The sequence below is a fragment of the Panthera onca genome, chromosome C2, assembly GCF_046562875.1.
Source record: "Panthera onca isolate mPanOnc1 chromosome C2, mPanOnc1 haplotype 2, whole genome shotgun sequence".
Classification (NCBI taxonomy): domain Eukaryota; kingdom Metazoa; phylum Chordata; class Mammalia; order Carnivora; family Felidae; genus Panthera; species Panthera onca.
The window spans coordinates 69230138-69250958 of NC_138347.1; the positions used below are offsets into that span (position 1 = coordinate 69230138).

The 20821-nt window shown below is 46.5% G+C and overlaps 1 protein-coding gene across 2 annotated transcripts in view; it reads right to left on the reverse strand.

Annotated features, from left to right (window-relative positions):
• Positions 1–20821, reverse strand: part of MYLK (myosin light chain kinase) — a 279456-nt gene that overhangs the window by 195414 nt on the left and 63221 nt on the right. The window contains exon 2 of one of the 2 annotated variants that reach the window (XM_060639759.3): positions 15877–16040. Coding sequence is in view for 1 of the 2 variants with exons in the window: in XM_060639758.3 (XP_060495741.2) it covers positions 2069–2071 (3 nt within the window). In the remaining variant the exon portion in view is untranslated. Of the gene's footprint in view, positions 1–2068; positions 2168–15876; positions 16041–20821 lie in introns of those variants that run through there. The other variant, XM_060639758.3, reaches the window with a different exon arrangement.

Consider the following 20821-nt stretch of genomic DNA (forward strand, 5'->3'; position numbering starts at 1 on the left):
AGGACCTGGGAGGTAGCTGGAGTCCAAGGTCCTCGTGTCTTGTCCTGGTTCTGCCACTAGATTGCACACAGTCCCAGACACAGGGGGACATTTGGTCACCTTCTCAGTTTATAGTTAAGAAAACCAAAATCCGGAGAGAAGGGCTGGCATAAGGCTAGAGCCACCAAATTTCAGGGACAGGACCTTCTAACAGTGGCTCCTGGAAAAGTGTCCTAACCTCTCTGGGGTTAGAAGACCTCTAACATTTCTCCTGGATGTGTATTATCTGTATATACAGATGAACATAATTTATAATATGATGTTCACACCTTGTCTGCCTCTTGTGAGCCAAGCACCTGTGGGGCCCTCACATACTTTGGTCTGCGGACAGCAGCTCAGACAAGCTACCCTTAACTATTCCTCAGGGACCTGGATGAGCGTGTTAAGGGAACTTGTGTGACAGTAGCTAGTCACTTCTGGTTCTGAAGTGATGAGCTAGTCTGCTATTAATTAGGTAAGTCTTGTGCACCAGGAAGCAGAACGTATATACAGTAGCCAAAAGCCACAGCCACAAGCATGCACACCCTTCTCAGCAAGGAAATTCCAGAAGTTCATTCATTCCTGTGGTTCACATCTATAAGAATCTTCTTCCAGATCCCAACTTCTTAGGCCCCGGATGTTTGTCTTATAAAGCCTGTTCCATGGCTGGACAAAGACACACTGACACAATCAACTCCCTCTTGACTACTTAGAACATTTATGTTATCAGGGCCACATGTTGATCATCTGGGCCAACCAAGCCAGGTTCATCAAGTTTGTGCTCCCAACAGAGAAGAACCCCCACTTAAGGGTTAAAATGCACATAGCCTGTCCACATACACACCGCTGTGTGTTTCTGAGCACCTGTAATGACCACCATAAGCATAAATAAGATGAGAGGTTCAACACAGCATGTTAGACACTACATCCTCCCAATATGGTGACATAAACCTCCCAATATGGTTGACATAAACAAGAGTGAGAACACACGCCTTCCTTCTGACTCACTGCCAGTGGCCTCCATTTGCTCCCATGATCTCCCTCCCTCATACCCTGGCTGTCCTCCCCACCCCTGCCCTGCCTTTCCTTCCCCATCGAGGTGGAGAGTTCTGGGTGAAGAGTTCAATCTGTAGTCTGAGCAACACAGGTGGATGGGGCATCCTCGGGTCTGGCACTGGTGTTTGCCAGGCCTGGGCCTCTCTGAACCCCAATCTCAGGTTTGCACTGGCAGTGGGTCAGCAGGAACATAGCAAACTGTAACTGACCTTCCGGAGAGAGGAACCTCTGCTCAGAGGTGTCAGCTCAACTGTCTCTCAGTGGGGAGGAGAGAGCATCTCTCTCTGCCAACCCTCTCTCAGAAACAGGGACACTCACATGCAGGGGGAAAGCCCTTCCCCACATCAGCTACCAGGGAAGGAAGTGCAAGGCAACAGGAAGATCAACAGGCCACCACCAAGTATTAGCTGGGGGACCTTGAGGACATAGGGTCTGGAATCCTATTGAAGAGGCCAGATTAGCAAAAGACAATAGAACCACAGGGACTAGGAAAGTGGGGTTGGAAACAAAATAGCTAGTGAGGCAATGGCCTGTTCACAGGCCCTAAAACCCTTCATGGCTTTCCACTCCTGGACCCAACAATCTACACCCTGTGTGGGACACTCCGCCAACACAAAAGCAGCAGTTTCTCAGCATCAGCCTAGAGGGGAACATGGCCCCAACATCTGCTGGGTGTTAAATGTTCTCTGCCCCACAGGAACAAGATTGGCACAGGACTCTGAAGAGAAGTATGCTCTCTGCCTCCCTGCAAACACCCATTCTAGTTGTTAGAGCATTTTCTTCTAAGCACCTCAGGTAAGCTTCTATCCAGTGGGCGCAGCCACCAACCAGCTAGGCCTCTCCAGCCATGGCTGATTAGGCCCAAAACAGAGCTTCCTGCGTGCTTATCCATACCAAATATAGCCACTCAGTTACGAGTGCACTTCCAATTACTAACCTCCATTTCTCATAGTTATAGAACATTTAACAAACTGCTGTCATCTGGAGCTCTTACCATTAACGTGTAATGCAGAGAATCAGTTTTTGCTCTTAGTCTGGTGTTTCAGCATTACCCGGTGTGCCGTGTCACTTTTCTTGGAGAAAGCAGTCCCTAGGACTTCCCAGAGCCCAGGACCTGATGTGGGGAGATTCAAGACATGAGATACTCAAGAACCCTTGCCATCAACTTTGCTCTGCCTCACAGCTATCGGTCAGGGCTGGGTGCTACCTCTCTAATGGCTTGTCCCTCTTGGTTTCTGGGCCCAAGTGAAAAATCGGACTTTCCTTTTAATGGGATCTGCTCCCTGTGGCATAGATAAAATGAAACGAGAGAAAGATCAGCACCGTCTTGTTTACACCGGTTTCAGTTTAAGTCTTCATAATGGTACTTTCTCCCCCATGGAAAGGTCAGGTTCTCCCACCAGGCCACTCCAGGAAGCTGGGATTTGGCATGAACACCTGCTTGCTCAGGGATCCTCTCTTAGCTGACCTCAGAAGGTTCCTGTCAAGTATATATATCCTGGCCTCCAAAGCAAACCTCTCTCTCTCAAGTGAGGCCACGTTTTTCTTTCCCCTTATGTCTTAACCGGAGAGTTAAAATAGTATTCATGTGCTAAAAGGTAACTTCGGGCTTAAGTCCAAAAACAGTCAAAGGGAGCTTGTCCCCACACTCACCACTTGTATTCCTCAACCAAACAGCAGGACAAAAGATTCACAAAAGGCCCAGCTATTTCTTCACTTAGGCAATCCCCAAAGCATTTATCTGTTTGTTCATGTACAAAGTGAGGGCATCTGTCTGGCTCCTCTGTGGTCTGGAACACCTCTGGGCTGAGACTGTCTGTAAGAGATGCTGCCTAAAGAAGGTCCTTTGCCTCTTCTGTTGCAGGCAGGCATCTTGGGGCACTCAGGGTCACACTAGTTCTCCTGTGGGCACAGGGGAGGAGGCCTCCTCCACAACCCAACCCCATTTTTCCTGCAATCCAAACCTAGGCTTGGCTTCCAGGCTGAATCGCAGCTGGTCAGCTTGGTGCTCTGCACAGCAACGGGCTTCCCCATAAGCCTGCCTTGACAGAGGCAACAGAACAGAGGGTAGACACCAAGAGGTAAACAGAGCCCACCCCAGGCCAAGCCCCGATCTGCTTAAAGTTATCATCTTCTGCCATTTGAACTTATTTCTGCACTAGCCATACATGAGCTTTTCTATTAAAACTCAAGAACTTCTCTGAGGAGAAATGTTCCCAGGTACACAAACAGGGGAAGGCTCGGCTGGCAAATTATCTACTTGTACTGCTTCTGCTCACTGAAAATTTTAATAGTCATGCACCAGATCTGTGGGATGGGTGAAGAAGGAATCAAGGAGAGAGGAGTTCCTGGCCAGAGGGAAATACAAATTCCAGCTACAGGTGGGGAAGCTTGGGAATAACCACCCTGATTAGCCTTCAACTAAACAGGAAGTGGGGCAGTATTCAAATGTTACACCTGGGCCACCTCTCCATCAGGCTGGGCCCACTTCAGCATCAGGGAATCTTAATCCATTCACTCTTAAGTGCTTGAGGTGACCAGCAGAACAATTATCATCAACCTAGAGTGGCCTTCTCCTTCCTTTTCAACATCTAAGGTGACCATGTGACAGATTATCCAAACCAGGACTCTTTTGACAGTGAAAAGGGATCCTATTAATCCTTTTGCCGGGACTGTCTAGGGGAACCAGGATGAATGTGTGGCCACTCCCATCCTTCCACAGTCTTCCTAGTCTACACGTGAGACGTGACTTCACAGACGTCTTCCTTGGCCACATTCACCCTATTCATGCTTCACCTGCCTTCAGTTCAGGAAACGGTTATGTTATTTCACACACTGGGTTATATTTGAACATGTTCTCATATATGTCCTTCCCCCTCTTCTAGACAGTGTCTTGATTGCTGACTCCCTGCATGAACTTTGAACTCACTCCAGTCCCCCTCTTCCAGACTCTTTTGTCATTGTTCATAAACAGTATCTGCTAAAGTCTAGTTGTGGAAAGGGTTACAGATGACTTTTTTCCTGACGCAAATACTATTTTTTATGTACATTTCTCCTGTTTTTTTTTCTATATATGTGCCTTTCAAATCAAAATTATATTCATATAGGGGCACCTGGGTGGCTCAGTCAGTTAAGCGTCCGACTTCGGCTCAGGTCATGATCTCATGGCCCATGAGTTCAAGCCCCGCATCAGGATTTGTGCTGACAGCTTGAAGCCTGAAGCCTGTTTCAGATTCTCTCTCTCTCTCTCTCTCTCTCTCTCTCTCTCTCTGTCTGTCTGTCTGCCCCTCCCCCACTCACACTCTGTCTGTCTCTGAGAAATGAATAAACCTTAAAAAAAATTTTTTTAATTATATTTATATAGTATCAATGCCTTCATTTTCATACTTTTCTTCAGGCTAAGCCACAAACTTTTTCCTGGTTATGGAACACTCTTTATAAGTCTCATTTTTAATGACTTTGCAATATTCTGCCAAGTGGATGAACCATAATTTACTCAGTCGTGCCCCTGTTATTTACCATTTAGGTTGCTTCCAATTTCACTAAAAACAGATGACCTCACAAGTCACAGTTTCATGCATATAACTTTTCCTTCAGTCTAGATTATTTCCCCAAGATATATTTTAAGAATTTCAATTACCGAGTCAAAGTGCATGAAATTTTTATGGCTTTTGCATCTGGGTCCTCTTGATTCATGTCAGCCTACTACCTGGGCTGGCTCATGGCCCCCTAAATATTTTTCTCTCCTTCTTCAGCTCCAGTTTGAGCTTGAGCTCCTTGATCTAGTGCCAGGCCTTAAGCAAGGGCCAGGTCTAGGGATTCCTGCACAGTTTGGAGGGATGTGCGCTTAGATATCCAACCAAGTTAGGCAAGGCTTGGGAAGTGAGGCAAGTGTTGAGCAAGACGGGAAAGGATCCAACTGGAAGGAGTCATGAAGTTCAAGACCACTGTTGTTATCAAGCAAAACCTAAAGGCCTTCCGCCCTCTCCTATACAATGTTGCCAGTACAGGTAGTTCTGGAATGGCATGGAGAGTCTTTTCCATGCAGCTGAGTCCTACTCTAATCTCAAAGTCCCACTGCTCTGAGGCCTAGATCTAGCAGGATCTATAATATGGGGTCACAGGCACCTATCCAGGACCAAGTTCCCATGAATCTGTGAAAATATGAAAACAAGGATGGTGCGTGGTTTTGCATACACTCAATGTATATAGTTTAACAGGCCATCCTTCAATCTAATTACCTTTTTGGTAATTAAAATATTCTCTCATTCATTTGTAAAAATGTCCACAGCTTTGTTTAATTGGTAGTTTGTTCATCACTTTTTTAAATGTTTACTTATTTTTGAGAGAGAGAGACAGACACAGAGCATAAGTGGGGGAGGGGCAGAGAGAGAGGGAGACACAAAATCTGAAGCAGGCTCCAGGCTCTGAGCTGCTAGTGCAGAGCCTGACGTGGGGCTCAAACTCACAGACCAAGAGATCATGACCTGAGCAGAAGTCAGATACTTAACCGACCCTGGAAACAGCAGTGAATGCCACAAAGGCACCGTTGGCAAAAGCACCCGACAGCTTTTCTGACTGTAATGTAAGGTCCTGACGTTAAGCTTTTGGTTACTGAGGCATCCACTTCAAAGACATCCATCTCAAACAAGCACACCGCCAGCTAGATGAAGAGCCAAGTCGCCCCACCCTCCAAGTTCGCTTTTTAGAGAGCTGTGGTTGACTTAAACCACTGGTCCTTTGACCTTTCCCTTCCCACACTTTAATTCCCACTCTTAGGTTTTAAATTTACCAATAAAGAGTGATCCTGGGAGACCCTAGGCCCCCACCTTTGGCCCCAGAAAAGCAGAACCCCAAGACAGCTCTCACTCTCTCCCCATGACCTCGCTGTGTGGCCCCAGGCATGCCATGTACCCTCTAGGACTCATACATAAGTAATAACCCCTGTCTTTTCCAAGTTCCCTGATGCTTGTTGCTAAGGTCTTATCTTGTAATAAGGACCACAAGGTCTGGTCCAGCCACAATGCTGGCTCTGGTCAGGGAAATGTCTGTGAGGGCTCACCACAAGCAGTGTGGGCCCAGGTAAGTGCTACCAGGCATTTCTGCTGATGGCGGCACCAGGGATAAGCTGACAGAAAATATGGCCCCTGCTTAGCAGAGCTCAGGCTCTGTCTGGCCACAGTGCCTGAGAGGTTGTGGGGGGAGGGTGGGAATCACGTCCGTAGATCTTTGCATCTCCATGGCAGAGTGGCCCGCACACTCAGTTCTCATTAAACATTTGCTGAGGACAGGGTTTTAGAAAGACAGGAACACTTCCTGGAGGGTTAGTGGGGACACTGGTTTCGTGCACAGTGGAGGGCCTGGAGGCAGTTAGTGGGGCGGGGTGCGGGGGAGGGGCGGTGAAGTCAGCCAGCTGCCTGGCTTCCAACCCTAGCCCTGCTGCAGGATCTTCAGCCAATTCTTGAATCTCTGTGTCCTCACTTGTACAATGGAGAGGATGGTAATAGTACTTGCCTCAAGAGGCTGTGAGGACTGGAGCCCTCAGCGAGTGCTTGGCATCCAGCAGCCCTCAATAAATGTGACCTGGTTGTAGCAGTAAGAGTAGCATCAACCAGGTGCTAAGTAAACCAGCTGAGTGTGTTACCATGAAGTCAGATGGAAAGGTCACAGCCCAGAGAACCAAACTGAAACCAAAGATGCATCTGACTGGCCAGAGAAGTTAAGGATATAACAGGGAAAATTAAATTTGTACATGAAGGAAGAAGAAGAAGAAAAAAAAAAAAAAAAACGAGCCACACTTTCCCTTCCTTCTCCATGGATGTCAATGATAGGAAGCGATGAAATTGCGTTGATGTCAATAATAGAAACACGATGAAATGCTCCCGCCAAACCCAGCTTTCTCCAATGATAGGCGCATGCCAAAACCTAACCACAAATGGCCAAGATGAGTTGGGGGAAGCAGAATTGGGATACACAGTTCAGGGACTTTCCTGAAGTATGGACATTCCACAGACAGATAATTTCCGGTGCCACAGAAAGCTCTGGAATTTAAGAAGTCTGAGGGAGGGTGGGGTGGACTGGAAAGCAGAACATTGGCCACAACCAGCAGAAGGACAAAGGCCCGCGTTTGCAGAGGCTGCTCCTAGCTCTGTGACTGAAATGGAATGCTGTACAAATTTAATATCAGTGATGCAGATAAAATAATGTCAGCAGACTGGATAATTAAAGAATTTTGGCTCACTTCATCACCCTCTCACTTTCTGGAGGGAGGTTAAGAGGAAGAGGAGATGGGTCCAATAAACCAAGAATTCCTCTGAGTTATGAGTATATTTTTAGTTACTCCTGACATCTGGGATAGCAGAGACATTATTTCAGGATCAAATCCTGATCATGCCCTTTACACTGGGCTAAACATCACTCTCAAAAACGCTTTGATGAAAATGTAATTATTTTAAAGATATGCACAGGCTAATTGAGACCATATTGAGGGAGTCTTTAGCTTCCAAAAGAAGACATTTCTGGCTGAGTGCAACAGATGCCATTAAAGCAGTTGCCACCATTCATTCCTCACCATCTCCCCAAGTTCCTCCCTGGACCTGCACTTGAACCAGACCTGCTCCGCTCAGGACCGGAGCTGCCCAAGACCAGAGAGTGACCACTGGGTCACAGCCAGGTCCTTACAGAGGAGTACTGGATCCAACCACTTGTTCCCACTTGCTTTTTAAAGCATGGGCTGTTGACAAAGAAAAGGTGAATCACAGAACCACAGATACAGTATAGGAATCCTGTTCTGTCCCAAACTGGGCAACAGTGGGTCTGGTGTGTGTGAGGCTACTTGCTAGAGCCTGGTCAAGCCAGGAGGCTGGTGATTACAGGCTCAGAGAGGGATGGAACCAAACCCATCAGAGTTAGAGGCAGGACTGAGCCAAGATCCTGGTGGGTCCTTTCATGAGACAAAGCAGGCCTACAGCTAAGATGGACTTCTCCAGCCCCTTACGGTGGGCTGGAGTCCCCATTTAGGACACAGCCTCATCCATGCAGGAACTCCCTCTGGGCATGCCTGACAGTAGAGAATTCTTAGAAAGGGGACAGAAAGGGATGGCAGGGGAGGGAGTTTGGGTCACTGTGTTCAGCTGGGCCTGCTCTCTTAGGAAAGGTCTAGAATATCTCACTAGAAACCTCCTCCTCCATCACCTAGCTCCTGTAGAGAATAGAAACAGAGGTGCTTACTGAGGGGCCATTGACAGATCCCACCCACGGCATCCCAAAAGGCAATCTCCCAGAAAATCCTTCGAGAAGTTCCCACACTCACAAGCAGCCTATTCCATTGCAGGCTGAGGGATGATATGCCTCCTAACTGGACCCCATTCTGCTCCCCGGGGTCATGAAGAGTAAACTCTACTCTGCTACAAGACATGCCTACAAATATTTGAAGACAGTCACCATTTATCCTTTATCCTTCTGTAGACGAAACACCCTTGGCCCTTCCACTATTCCTACGCGGCATGGTTTCCAAACCCTTCCACATCTTCAGTGCATATGCTAGTTTCACCATGACCTTCCCTGTGTGACCCTGAGGGCTGAAGAAAGAACAGAGGAGTAGAGTGGTTAAACATGCAGGTTTGAATCCTAGCCCCATCAACTCACTGTGCCTCAGTGTCCCCCACAGTTTCCTCAGCAGCACCTGATAATCTTAGTTATGAGAATTACACAATGCATGGACAGCCCTTAGAACTGTGAGCCAATAAACATCTGACTAAGCTCTAGCTATTTTTTAACACGATGCTTCGCATATAAGAAGTATGTAATACCTACATAAGTCCTGCAGCTGGATGTCTCAGTCCCATTACTCACCAGCTCCTTACTGATATGACAACAGTACCACCTCTGAGCTCTGATGAGGTAAAGAATGAGGTCTCCTGCTCACTGCCTGGTGAGTAACAAGGAGGTGGTAACACCAGCTTCCTTTCCTATCGATGCAGCATGTGGGAGCCATTCTCCATGGTTCTTTCTCAGTTCTGCACATCTTCCAAGTAGAAGCATGGAGTGACCTTGTTCCAGACTATCTTTTCAAGAATACCTATGTCGTAAACAAGCAAGATTGTGTACGCCTTTGGAGCAAAGCACACGTACACTTACTGTCCATTATACAAGATTTGAGTTCCCTGAGCTCAAGATTTCTCTCTCCCATGTGCACAGGTGCCACGTAGCCCTCTGCATCACCCTGTTGGGACTGAAGCTCAAAGATCCAGTGTGAGAAAATGGTGGTACCCAGGCCACTGTTACCATTGTGAATCAAAAAGTCATTTATGCCTAACCCACAGGTCCCATGACACCGTAGCTAACTCATTAGTTTGCACACAGGTGAAATCTCAGACCCTCCATGGTTATTAACCATAACCTAAAGAAAAGGTAGCAAAACACACTCTCCCTATAGTCTTTATCTTAGACTCTCATCAACCCCATCACATTCTGTCCATGTTTAGTTGCTTCAAAAAAAAATTGTAAGTGAAAAATATTTTTATTGCTTTTTCCTTATCTATTTTTATTGATTTTCATCTTCTTGATTTTCATCTAAAGTTCCCTTCATTTGAGGTCCTTCCAAGGCTTTGGTTTGAAAGAGAGGAAACATCTGTTGAGCGGGAAGACCTCCCTTTTGAGTTCCCGTGTCTGGAATGCACAGACCACGGTTTCTCCTCCCATGTCACTCACTTCTCCCACCTGACCAAGCAGGCCCTCCTAAATCCAGATGCTCGCCCGCAGTATCAGACCCTGGGCTTGTGTTGTATAAACTTTTGGACAAGCTTCTACCTGCATTCCATTTGTGGGCAAGGAAACTGCAAGTCCTGCCACCATCCCAGGATGCTTGTCACTCTCTCCTCACCCTCCACTGAGAGCACTAGGTGGGCCTCTCCATAACAACCATATCACCCCACAAAAGGTGGGGGATGCCTGACCCGAGGGATATGGCACGGCTGGAGGTCAGCGGGACGCGAGCTGGCTAGTTCAGAAGAAGAGGTAAAAACACCGCGGATGTCGTCCTGGAAATCTGGCCCAGAGCCGCTCTAGCTGCAACCCAGAGCAAGCTGAGATCTGAGCAGGCAGCTGTATGAATGGGGCAACAAGGCGGAAATACTGCTATGATATGTGCTCCAGACTCACCCCAGGCACTGAGAAAAGAACACAGTCAGGGATAATGTTATGAATACAATTTCAACTCATCCACTACAATTTCAATTCACCCCAGGTGGCTTAATGGGAGGCTGGTAGATATGGAAGTTGTCAGTGGTTCCAAATCTTCCTCAGGCACCATGAATTAATCAAACACGATCTCTTCCCCGTGCCCCCTGCACCACTTGTTCACATCAAGGGTTCATGCGCTTCACTAACTCTAGCTTGTAGAAACCACTGGCTAGTCAGCTAAGCCTCCAGTGACTTTTATAGTTTTCTCCCTTGGGTGCTTTCTTGCATTTTATAATTACCTTCCCTCCCCACTACAAAAGTGGGGATACCTAGGTCTTGGAATCTGGTATTAAGTTGTTAACTTTATATTCTTTTCAAAAATAAATAAACCAATAAATCTCTTGAACTACAATGCTTTTCCCTTATTCTTATTTTTAATTTTGGGGGTTTTATTTTTAGGTTTTACTGTCTAAAGATTTCTTACAATATTTTTAAGCATGACAGGCTGTCCCAAGATGTCAACATCTGGACATAAGTTACTTGCAGAATTGTGGCATAGTTTTCTTTCTTTTGAAAATTAATTAATCTGTGATGGTTTTAATGGGTATCAAATTAATAAAAAGAGCTTTTATCTTAATGTAGTTTTAGCAGCAGGCTTGGGCTTTATCAAGCCCCATGATCAGGATCGCCTGGAAAAATTTAGTTATTAGGTTCCCAGGGTAACTCCAGGGGATGGACCCTTGGCTTGCAGGCTTATTACCAGCTTAAACTCTGGAGGGCCAAGGATCTGCCCTCATTCCACAAGCAGGGTCTCCTTTATGCTGTCGAGGACTCTCAACTTCTGGTCCTGTCTCATCAAGATGGCCTCCCATCTCTTCAAAGCTCTCAAGGTGTCCCAGCGGAAACTATTCCTATGCTTTCCTATGATCCTATGAGTCCTCTGGTTTCATTATGTCTATGTAAGAAACAAGAAACAGGACAGAATCCAGTTATTATCCCAGACTCCTGATGGCCGGGAAACTCATCTCTCTCCTTATACAGATTAACTCCTAGTGTGCCCAGCCCTTAGGGATCTTTGAGGCTGGTCTACCCCAGACACTACCCCAGTCAGAGATGGCCAGACTTTCAGGCCCAGTTACTCCCCACAGATACAGATCGATGGAACCCAGTCAACAGAAGAGGCCATGACAGCCCCCGAGCACCACCACAGAACTCCTGTCCAGACTCAGGTCCCATTGGGACTCTGCTCTTTGTCAGGACCTGAACTGCTGGTTCTGAATCAGGTACCTCCAAGGGAAGTCATTACGGGCTCCTCCATCCTTCTTAAGCCACAGAAAGATAGATAGATAGATAGATAGATAGATAGATAGATAGATAGATAGAGGCACCTATTTTGCAGAGACAGAGGTAAAGAATCCAACCGCTGCATCAATCAACAGCCATTCAAAGAGTTCCTGACTTTTCAGGGCCCCCCTTCCTCAGGAGGGAGCTATATGACTACATTTAAGGGGCTGATCGCTCCCCAAATCAGGAATCTGACAGTCCTGCTTCCTTCCTGCTCTTCCCATCTGTCTTCTTTGCCACCCAACTCCTTCTACTCAGAATAAGGATATCACTGGCCTCTTTGCCAAGAGCAGGACTCGTTCTGCCCCTTCCTCATCAACACTGTTCCCACAGTCCCGTTGATGGATGACTCTCTAAGCAGCTTCTACAAGTAAGTGTCCACTCAGTAGGTGGTTTAGCCATAGCTTTAAGTGGCTCCAAGTGCAAGCAGGAGAACAGTGAAATAATCCCTGACTTTGGTGAGTTCCCAGTCTAATGGGGGAGACAAGGCCCACAAGCACATAAAAACCCAGGCAATCATCTAGAGGACACTATTCTCAGGCTGGTAATATATTTAATGCTTTCGACTGCACTGGCACAGTCACCTCGTCCATCTGGAGAGACACTCTTCTCTCTGGATGGGGTGTTGCACTCTCCTCTCTTTCCTCCTATCCTCCCCTCTCTTCCTGGTCTCTAAGTGATGGCCTGCTCACCCCCCGGGGGATCAACTCCAGTCCCATGGCTTTATATGTGGTGAGAGGCCAGAGATTGCCAAACCCATCTCCCATTCTAACCTCTCTGCCAATCTCCAAAATTTTACATCCAATTGCCTACTCCACATCCCCACTGGTTTATCTAACAAGATGTAACAAGAACTCTCAACTTTCTCCCGTCAAATGTGCTCCTCCTGCAGCACTTCCCACCCAGACCAAAGGCTCCATCATCCACCTGCCTACCTTTGTTCTGGTTCTGCCTCCATTCTGATCACATGTCACCAACCCCATGCCACCAGCCATCCAAGCCACCAGCATCATGACCCTAGACCCTTGCAGCGGTCTAACTGCCTCCCTGTTTCCACACTGCTTCCCCAGTAAGTTCTCCATTCAGCAGTTGGACATGTCACTCCCCTACTCAGCATGCTCCAATGACCACCCGTTACCTACAGACTAAAATCCAAACTTCTACCACGGCCTGTAAGGCCCTACCTCACCCGGCCCTGCCTATTGCTCCAAGCTCACCTGCTATCACACTGGGCCTCACCCTCCACTCTATAGCTGGCTGGCCTGCCTGCTGCTCCTCTGGCCACATCAAGTTCACTCTTGCCTCAAGGCCTTAGCAGTGGCCAGTCTCTCTGCCTTGAATAGAGTTCTTCCTCCAGATCTCAGGACTCACTCGCTCACTTCACTCTGTCCTCTGCTGACATCTCACCTCGGCAAAGAGACCCTCCCTGACCACTCGATGATCCTATGAAAAATAACCCTGTCCCAATCCTCCCATCCCCTTACCCTGTACTACTTTTCTTCACTGCACTTTAAAATCAACGACAGACATTAATGTCTTCCTCTCTCACTAGAAGGAAAACCTCCCGAGAGCAAGCACTTTGCCTGCTTCATCACTCAAGGACTATATGATGAATGAATGAATGAATGAATGTATGTCTGATACATTAATCAAATCATTGTTAACCAGACTGACATAGATTACGTTCTTTTCTTAGGAAGAAGGCTGACTTTCTCATAGAAACCATAGTATAAGGGATGTTACAATATTAATCAAGACCCTAATGCCCAACTTTTAAAGAAATATGATCAAACCCTACATTTAATTACAAGTTATATATCAAGCAACATAAAGCTCTCTAAATTACATGTGCTTTCAGTATAAAAGAAGAATTACAATGAAGCCTAGGTAAATACATTTTGATGTAATATAGCACCATAGTTCATTGTTCAAAGTTTATTTTATCAAAAGCAGAACGAATGTCTTCATTAAGAGTGTGGAATTCAGAAAAGAGATTTTCCACAGGCATCTCTGAAAAAAATGTATAGAGGAAACTAAAGGTTACTTGCCCTTCTGAGAAGTCTGTCAAGAAACATTTGCATCTTGCTAAAGGTGCCCGAATCATCTGTGAGCAGCCCATCAGCTCAGACTTGAAGGGACTCCAGAGAAGAGCACCAAGTTCCAGCCTGACTCTGCACCAACCAGGTGTGTCGCTGCAGCTCTCCTTCAGGGGCCCCCTTTCCTCATCAGTGCCGGGAAAAGAGTACTGGATGATTTCCACAGTCCCATCTGCTCTAGCTTTTCCAATGAAAATTTGTCCTCTTTTTCTCCTTGCAAATTTCCCTGCCTTGAGCATAAAATGGGTAACTCCACAGAAAGGGCTTCTTACACAGCCCTCTCCCCAGCACCCGAGCCTCTACCTTCATCCTGATTTTAGCCAAGGCAAACCTGCCTTCAAAATAAAGGACTTGCATTAATTTTTCCATCCTTTGATCTTCTGCTTCTGCTGCTTCACAATGTCAGAGTGCCTTAGGGCTCGCCTCTCAAGGGAGCAATGCTCATGCATACACAGTGCTCACTTTGATCCAGCCTTCCCTGAATCCTAAAATAATGCCCCCCATCTCAGCCATACATTCTGTACTTTCCTTCAGGCAGTAGTAAGACACTGCTTTCTCCCTTCATCAGCCACTTTAGAGTCCAACCTCATAATCACTTTTTAAAAATTGCTTTAAAATTACAAGATCTTTTTTTTTTAACAAAAGGACAGAACCCATGTATTTAGTTTTGTCTGCTAAAGCAGCCTAAGAGTATTCTCTCTCTCTCTCTCTCTCTCTCTTTTTAATGTTTATTTTTTAGAGAGAGAGAGAGAGAGCATGACGGGGGATGGGCAGAGAGAGAGGGGGAGACACAGAATCTGAAGTAGGCTCCAGGCTTTGAGTTGTCAGCACAGAGCCTGACGTGGGGCAGGAACCCACAAACCATGAGATCGTGACCTGAGCTGAAGTCAGAGCACCTGGGTGGCTCGGTTGGTTAAGTGTTCAACTCTTGATTTTGGCTCAGGACATGATCTCACCATTTGTGAGTTCAAGCCCCACACTGGGCTCTGCAGTGACAGCACGGAGTCTGCTTGGGATTCTCTGTCTGCCCGTCCCCTGCTTGCTCTCGCTCTGTGTGTGTCTCTCTCTCTCTCAAAAATAAGTAAATAAACATTTAAAAAATAAAAATCTTTTAAAAATAAAGTAAAAATAATTTTTAAGAAAGAAGCTATTCTCCCACTTCAGTGATGGAACCACACTTCAAAGCAGCCTTAGAACCTTGGGGGAAATAATCAGTGTTATAAAATCACAGGCTATGCTTCTTTTCACGGATTGCTCTTTCCCCCTCCTCCTTCTCACTTGCTTTGCTTCACCGAATTGGTTAGGACCCCATCAGCCTCCTTCACAGTGAGAGTCAACAGACCACTTCCCAGGCTGACACTGGCTGAGGACCCCTCAAGTACTGTAATCACAAGACCCCAAGAAGAGGGAAGAGGGTAACAGAAGGAAACCCATCTTCCTCACCAGTTAAAGCTACGAAAGCAACGGACTCCGACCCCTAACTTTCACATATGATATCCCAAAAGATCACCCAGACTTTTGAAATATTATTGATAATACTGACCATTGTATAGCTGCCCACAAAGGCACCATTTTTGTTGAGCAGACTCACTCTACACCTACTCTCAACGGGATTTCCCACTGACCAGAGTGACAATGATCACGTCTGTGAAGCAGGGCCAGTGGGAGCTCTTGGTCAGGACCTGGAACAGATGGGTTCCACAATTAACACAGAATTTGAGCTGTGCTCCACCCCCAATGATGGCTTCTTGCTAAGGAACCAGAGAGTCAAAGGGAAAATCGAAACCAAATGCAGTTAACCAGAGCACCTTCCTGGAGTAGCAGGAGGAAGAAGTCTGTGGACAATTTGGAAGGACGGAGCACCAGTTTGGCAGCATAACAGTTTCTAGCAGAAACCAGGGCACCCAGCAGATACCAAATCTTGTTTCCTGGCTGGCTTCAATGACAGTTCCCACCAACTCCACCAGTTCTAGAATTCTGACCAGCTAAGCCAGGGTCAACAGATAATGCTCAGTAAGGCATGCTGGCTTCACCCCCAGCTGTCTGGGCACCTGACCAGGTGTCATCTCACCTTGCGGGCACTATTCTGCCCTGGCTGCCCAGATCCCCTCTCTGTCATCTCCTCAGGGTAGGCTGGGGAGGAATGGTCAACAGCACAGTCTGAACCCTGCCCACTCACCAACGTCTCCTCTGCTGTTTGTTGTGGCAACTGGGCTGGGAGCACAGGGCAAGACGTCCTGGAGATCTGCCTCCCTGTGGGCTCGTGGGGCCCTTAGCCAAGAAGCTCCTGAAGTATTTCGGATGGCAGCAGGGGCAGCCCACTGGAAGCCTCCTGGCCGGTGCCTGGTGGGAAGGAGGAAAGGCAAGCTAAGTCAGGGACACACGTGCACAAGGGAGTAGGAGCAGCTGGGAGGAGGAGCACATCACTCAGAGAGGCTGTGTGGAAATGTCCCAAGGACAATAGGTGCTTTTATTCCCAAGTGTGGGGGGTTATGGGTTGAAAGTTCAGGACGAATAGTTACAAGGAGAACCAGAACTGGGTGCTTCCTTCCTCCACAGAGGACAGAATTCAGGAGAACTGAGGAGGGCAGAGCTGGGGTGAAGTCACAGGGTCAGGGGAGAGGCCCTGGCAGGGGTGAGGGAGGAAGGCCACAGAGCAGGTAGTGGCTGTTGGGCCCTCTGGAAAGAGCTGGTACGTGGGCGATCAGGGGCCTGGCTTCGGTGACAAGGCCAGGGTAAGGAGGAGCTCACAGGACAGGGAGACAATACTCACACCTGGGAGAGGACTGTTCTCAGAAACCAGTGACTCCCCCTCACTGTCCAGAGCTCAGCCCACACCTCTGCTCCCCCAGAACCCACACCAAAGCAGCCCACGGGGCCCACCCTTAGCCTGCAAGGGTTCCTAAACCTCACCCCATCTCCTCCCTTTAGAAGTTTCTGTTTTGGGATGCCTGGGTGGTGCAGTCAGTTGAGCATCTGACTCTTAATCTCAGCTCACGTCATGATCTCACAGTTCATGAGTTCAAGCCCTACATCAGGCTCTGCACTGATGGTGCGGAGCCTGCTTGGGGTTCTGTCTCTCCTTCTCTCTGGCCCTCCCCCTGCTTGTGCTATCTCTCTCTCAAAAATAAACTTCAAAAAAAAAAAAAAAAAAAGCTTGTTTCCCTCCAGCAGCACATCTCAAATACTTAAAGTAATAAATCCATTCTTTCAAATGTGCAAATTATTTGCTGCCTTCCCAGAAGGTGTATTAATCTGTAATGAAGAGTTTGTAAACCCGAAGGGAATCAAGCTCTCATGATGGAATTTCAACCGAGAGACTTCTGGACGGAAAGGCCTTATACACCCAACTCACACAGGAGATCTAGAGGGTGGACACCCCAGTTTGGCGTGGTGGTCCCCTGACACTTTGAGGCATACTTTGAAGAGGAACTGGAAGGAACTGGACCCTCAGAGGAGGGGCGGGATGAGGTGGAATCTCTGCCCTGCTACGGTCCCCCAGATAGATGCTCTTTTCCACCGGACACGGAGCTTCGGCAGAAGGCTGACCCCAGAGTGCCAGCCCCATCTGTACCCAGCCCCGTCTGTACCCCATCTGTATCCTGTTTGGCCACAGGATCAAGTGGGAGCCAAATCAGGATGGTGTTCCTGTAAGTGATGGTTTCTGCAGCTCTCATGGGCTAACCCAGTCAGTCCTGGCAGAATTTCTCTTGACCTGGCAAGTTTGGTCCCTCTGCCACTACTCACCTCAATGATTCTCCCACCTTGGTGAGGGCTCAGGGATACCTGCGGCTCTCTGTTCCTTGACCCTTACTTCACTTCCAGCTTGAGCACACCTGGCATTTCAGTCTCACCAGCGACACCTTCACGTGCTGCCAGCAAGAAGAGCCCCCTTGCCTGCTGCTCCTCCTGTGTCTCAAGCCCACGGCCTAGCTGGTGTCCACGTGAGGCCAGGATGTTCCACCACAGGATTCTTCTGCCCAGCTAGTTAGGCAACTATAATCCTTGGCTATAATCCTTCACAACTCAACCTGCACCAAGGTCTGCTTCTGAAGTCACCCACAAGAAAATGCAAAATTAATCTATGGAATGTTTAAAAATTAAAAATGTATAAAAGCTGATAATATAGGCAAAATGGTTTTCTACACTAATTTTGCATCCCTATTAAGCATTACAGGTGCAAAAGAGTTCCCTGACACTCATGGTTAAAAAAAAAAAAAAAGGGAAATAGAATGGGTCACGTTTTTCTCCTTGGCAGGTGAGGGTGCAAAGCCACTTCAGCAGGAAACAGGGACCCTCCAGTGCATTTCTCTATAGAGAGGGGACTGCACATCATGGGTAGACAATTCCACCCATACAGTTTTCCAAAAGAAGGATTCACCATTCAGTCACTTTTTAATATCAACATTTAATGAAAACCAGGAAAATATTAAAACACGACTCAGGATTTTTGCAGGGAGCTAAGGCAATGTGGTTTGATAAGGGGGTTCACTGATGGCTTAATACAAGACAGTGTTTTTCAGAAGAAAGCTGTGCTGCTCTCATCCTGTTCTCCAGGGACAGTGGGGAGGGGAAGGCTGGAGGAGGGGTGCACTGGGATGTGTGGTGGGATTACAGATCACCATGATAACCAAGGACAGGGAAGGGAGCCAAGGATGCTGAATATCCCACATTAAACAGAATTCTCATTATGAAGAACTGTCTCATCAAAAATGCTAATAGTGCCTCTGTTGAGAAGCACTGAAAGGTGAATCAGAAATTAGCATGACTCTTGATTCCAAGAATATCAGTTAAGTCTTCATGGGGAGATGACAGCAATGACTGTACGAATGTCCTCTCTGGCGAGCCCAGATGAAGGGGGATGCAGGCTTCTGATAGGGTCAGTCCTGCTAGTGGTGACATGCATATCAGCTTATGAAGGGGATAGAGCCTGACAGGCACTGTTGGCTAGACAGACAGATGGACAGTGGTGAGCTACACATATGCCTTTGGAAAGGGACAAACCTCTCCTGTTTTTTTATTTCTTAGGACACAGCTGGGGCACCAAAACTGGACAACACATCACAGAAGAAACAATTTTAGTCCAGAGCACTGGTTCTCAAAGAGTGGTCTCCAATTAGCATCACCTGGGAACTTGTTAGAAACACCTCAGACTTGGTGAATCAGAAACTCTGGCCCAGGAACCAATGTTTTAACAAGCACTCGAGATGAATCTGATGCAGGCTCAAGTTTGAGAACCTCTGGTCTAGAAAGTTTGGGATTAAAAATGGCAATCAGTCACAAGAAGTAACACTACCTCATCCCTGTGTAGTTTCTAGTACACTCTGAGAAGGAGGAGCATGTTGCAACATGTCTCTTGCAGGCAAATGATCAGACATGGAGGGCATGAAGAAGGAAGACTTAAGCAAGGAGAAATGAGGGAAAAGAGTAAATTATCAGGGCCAATCTAAGTATCAAGTTTGATAAACCATCCTAGAAGGATTTTTTTTTTTTAACTTGTTTTCCTCTTTGAATAGCCAATGCAATTATATGGTTCAAAACTCAGAAGACACAAAAGGGTATAGAGCGAAAGGTCCTCTACTTGCCCCTTCTCCTAGGTACCAAGCTCCAGCTTCCCTTCCTCAGAGTCAGGCATGTCATTAATATCTTCTTGGGCTATGTTATAAAAATACATATCTATTTTTATCCCCATTTTGTCTTAAATACAGATGATAGCATATTATACACATTATTCTATACTTTGATTTTTTTCATTTAATATGTTTTGGGGATTATTCCATATTAGAAACTTTAAGAACCACTGAGAAGACTTCTGAGTGCCTGGAAACATATAACACTCTCAGGGACACATGTGTCTTCCCTGCAAAGACGAAGGCCATCATGTGATTCTTGTGGATTTCTTAGTGAACCGCCTCTAGGAAAACTGTCCTGAAATTCTCAGCTTGGAGAACTCTCCACAAGTCCTACTTATATTCTGTTTTATGTGAGAAGGATGTGACCTGTAAACTCCTAGGTCACTAAAGTCCAGTGGCAACACTACCAGACAATACCAGCAACTGGGGGGGGGGGGGGAGGGGGGTTAGGCATCCTAGAATACACAGTGGAGGGGAGGTTGGAACCCAGGAGAGAGCTCAAAGCAATGAGAGGACTTGGGACATTTTTATCTGTAAGACTAATAACCATAAATCACATTTTATCTATAGGAATTAACAAAATACATGAAAGGATAAAGACAGGAACAAGATGAGAACACTTAACAGAGTCAGTTTTCAACACTTATAATCAAATATTGAACACAGAGTAAATAATATATATATAATCTCTATCCTTCTACCAGTTTGAGTTATAACATTTCCTTTATAATTACTTTTTGTTCTCTTTCCTTCAGCACCATCAGTAAGATATCTTGTACTCCATCAGTAATTGATAAAACAAGTATACAGAAATAAGTAAGGTTATAGAAGGTCTGAACACCACTATCAACTAACTTAACTGAATTGACACTACACCCAACAAGGCAAGATATATATTATTTTCAAGTGCGCATAAAACATTCGCCAAGATAGACTATATTCTGGGCCACCAAACAAACCTGAATCAATCTTTAAAAAGTAAAATCATGGGGCGCCTGGGTGGCGCAGTCGGTTAAGCGTCCGACTTCAGCCAGGTCACGATCTCGCGGTCCGTGAGTTCGAGCCCCGCGTCAGGCTCTGGGCTGATGGCTCGGAGCCTGGAGCCTGTTTCCGATTCTGTGTCTCCCTCTCTCTGCCCCTCCCCCGTTCATGCTCTGTCTGTCTCTCTCTGTCCCCCAAAAAATAAATAAAAAACGTTGAAAAAAAAAATTAAAAAAAAAAAAGTAAAATCATGTACAGATGTTCTATAATCATAATAAAATCAAACTAGAAGTTAATAACATAAAGATACCTGGAAAATTCTGTAAATTTCTGGAGACTAAACAACACACTTCTTTTTTTTTTTTTTTTTTTTTTTAAATTTTTTTTTTCCAACGTTTTTTATTTATTTTTGGGACAGAGAGAGACAGAGCATGAACGGGGGAGGGGCAGAGAGAGAGAGGGAGACACAGAATCGGAAACAGGCTCCAGGCTCCGAGCCATCAGCCCAGC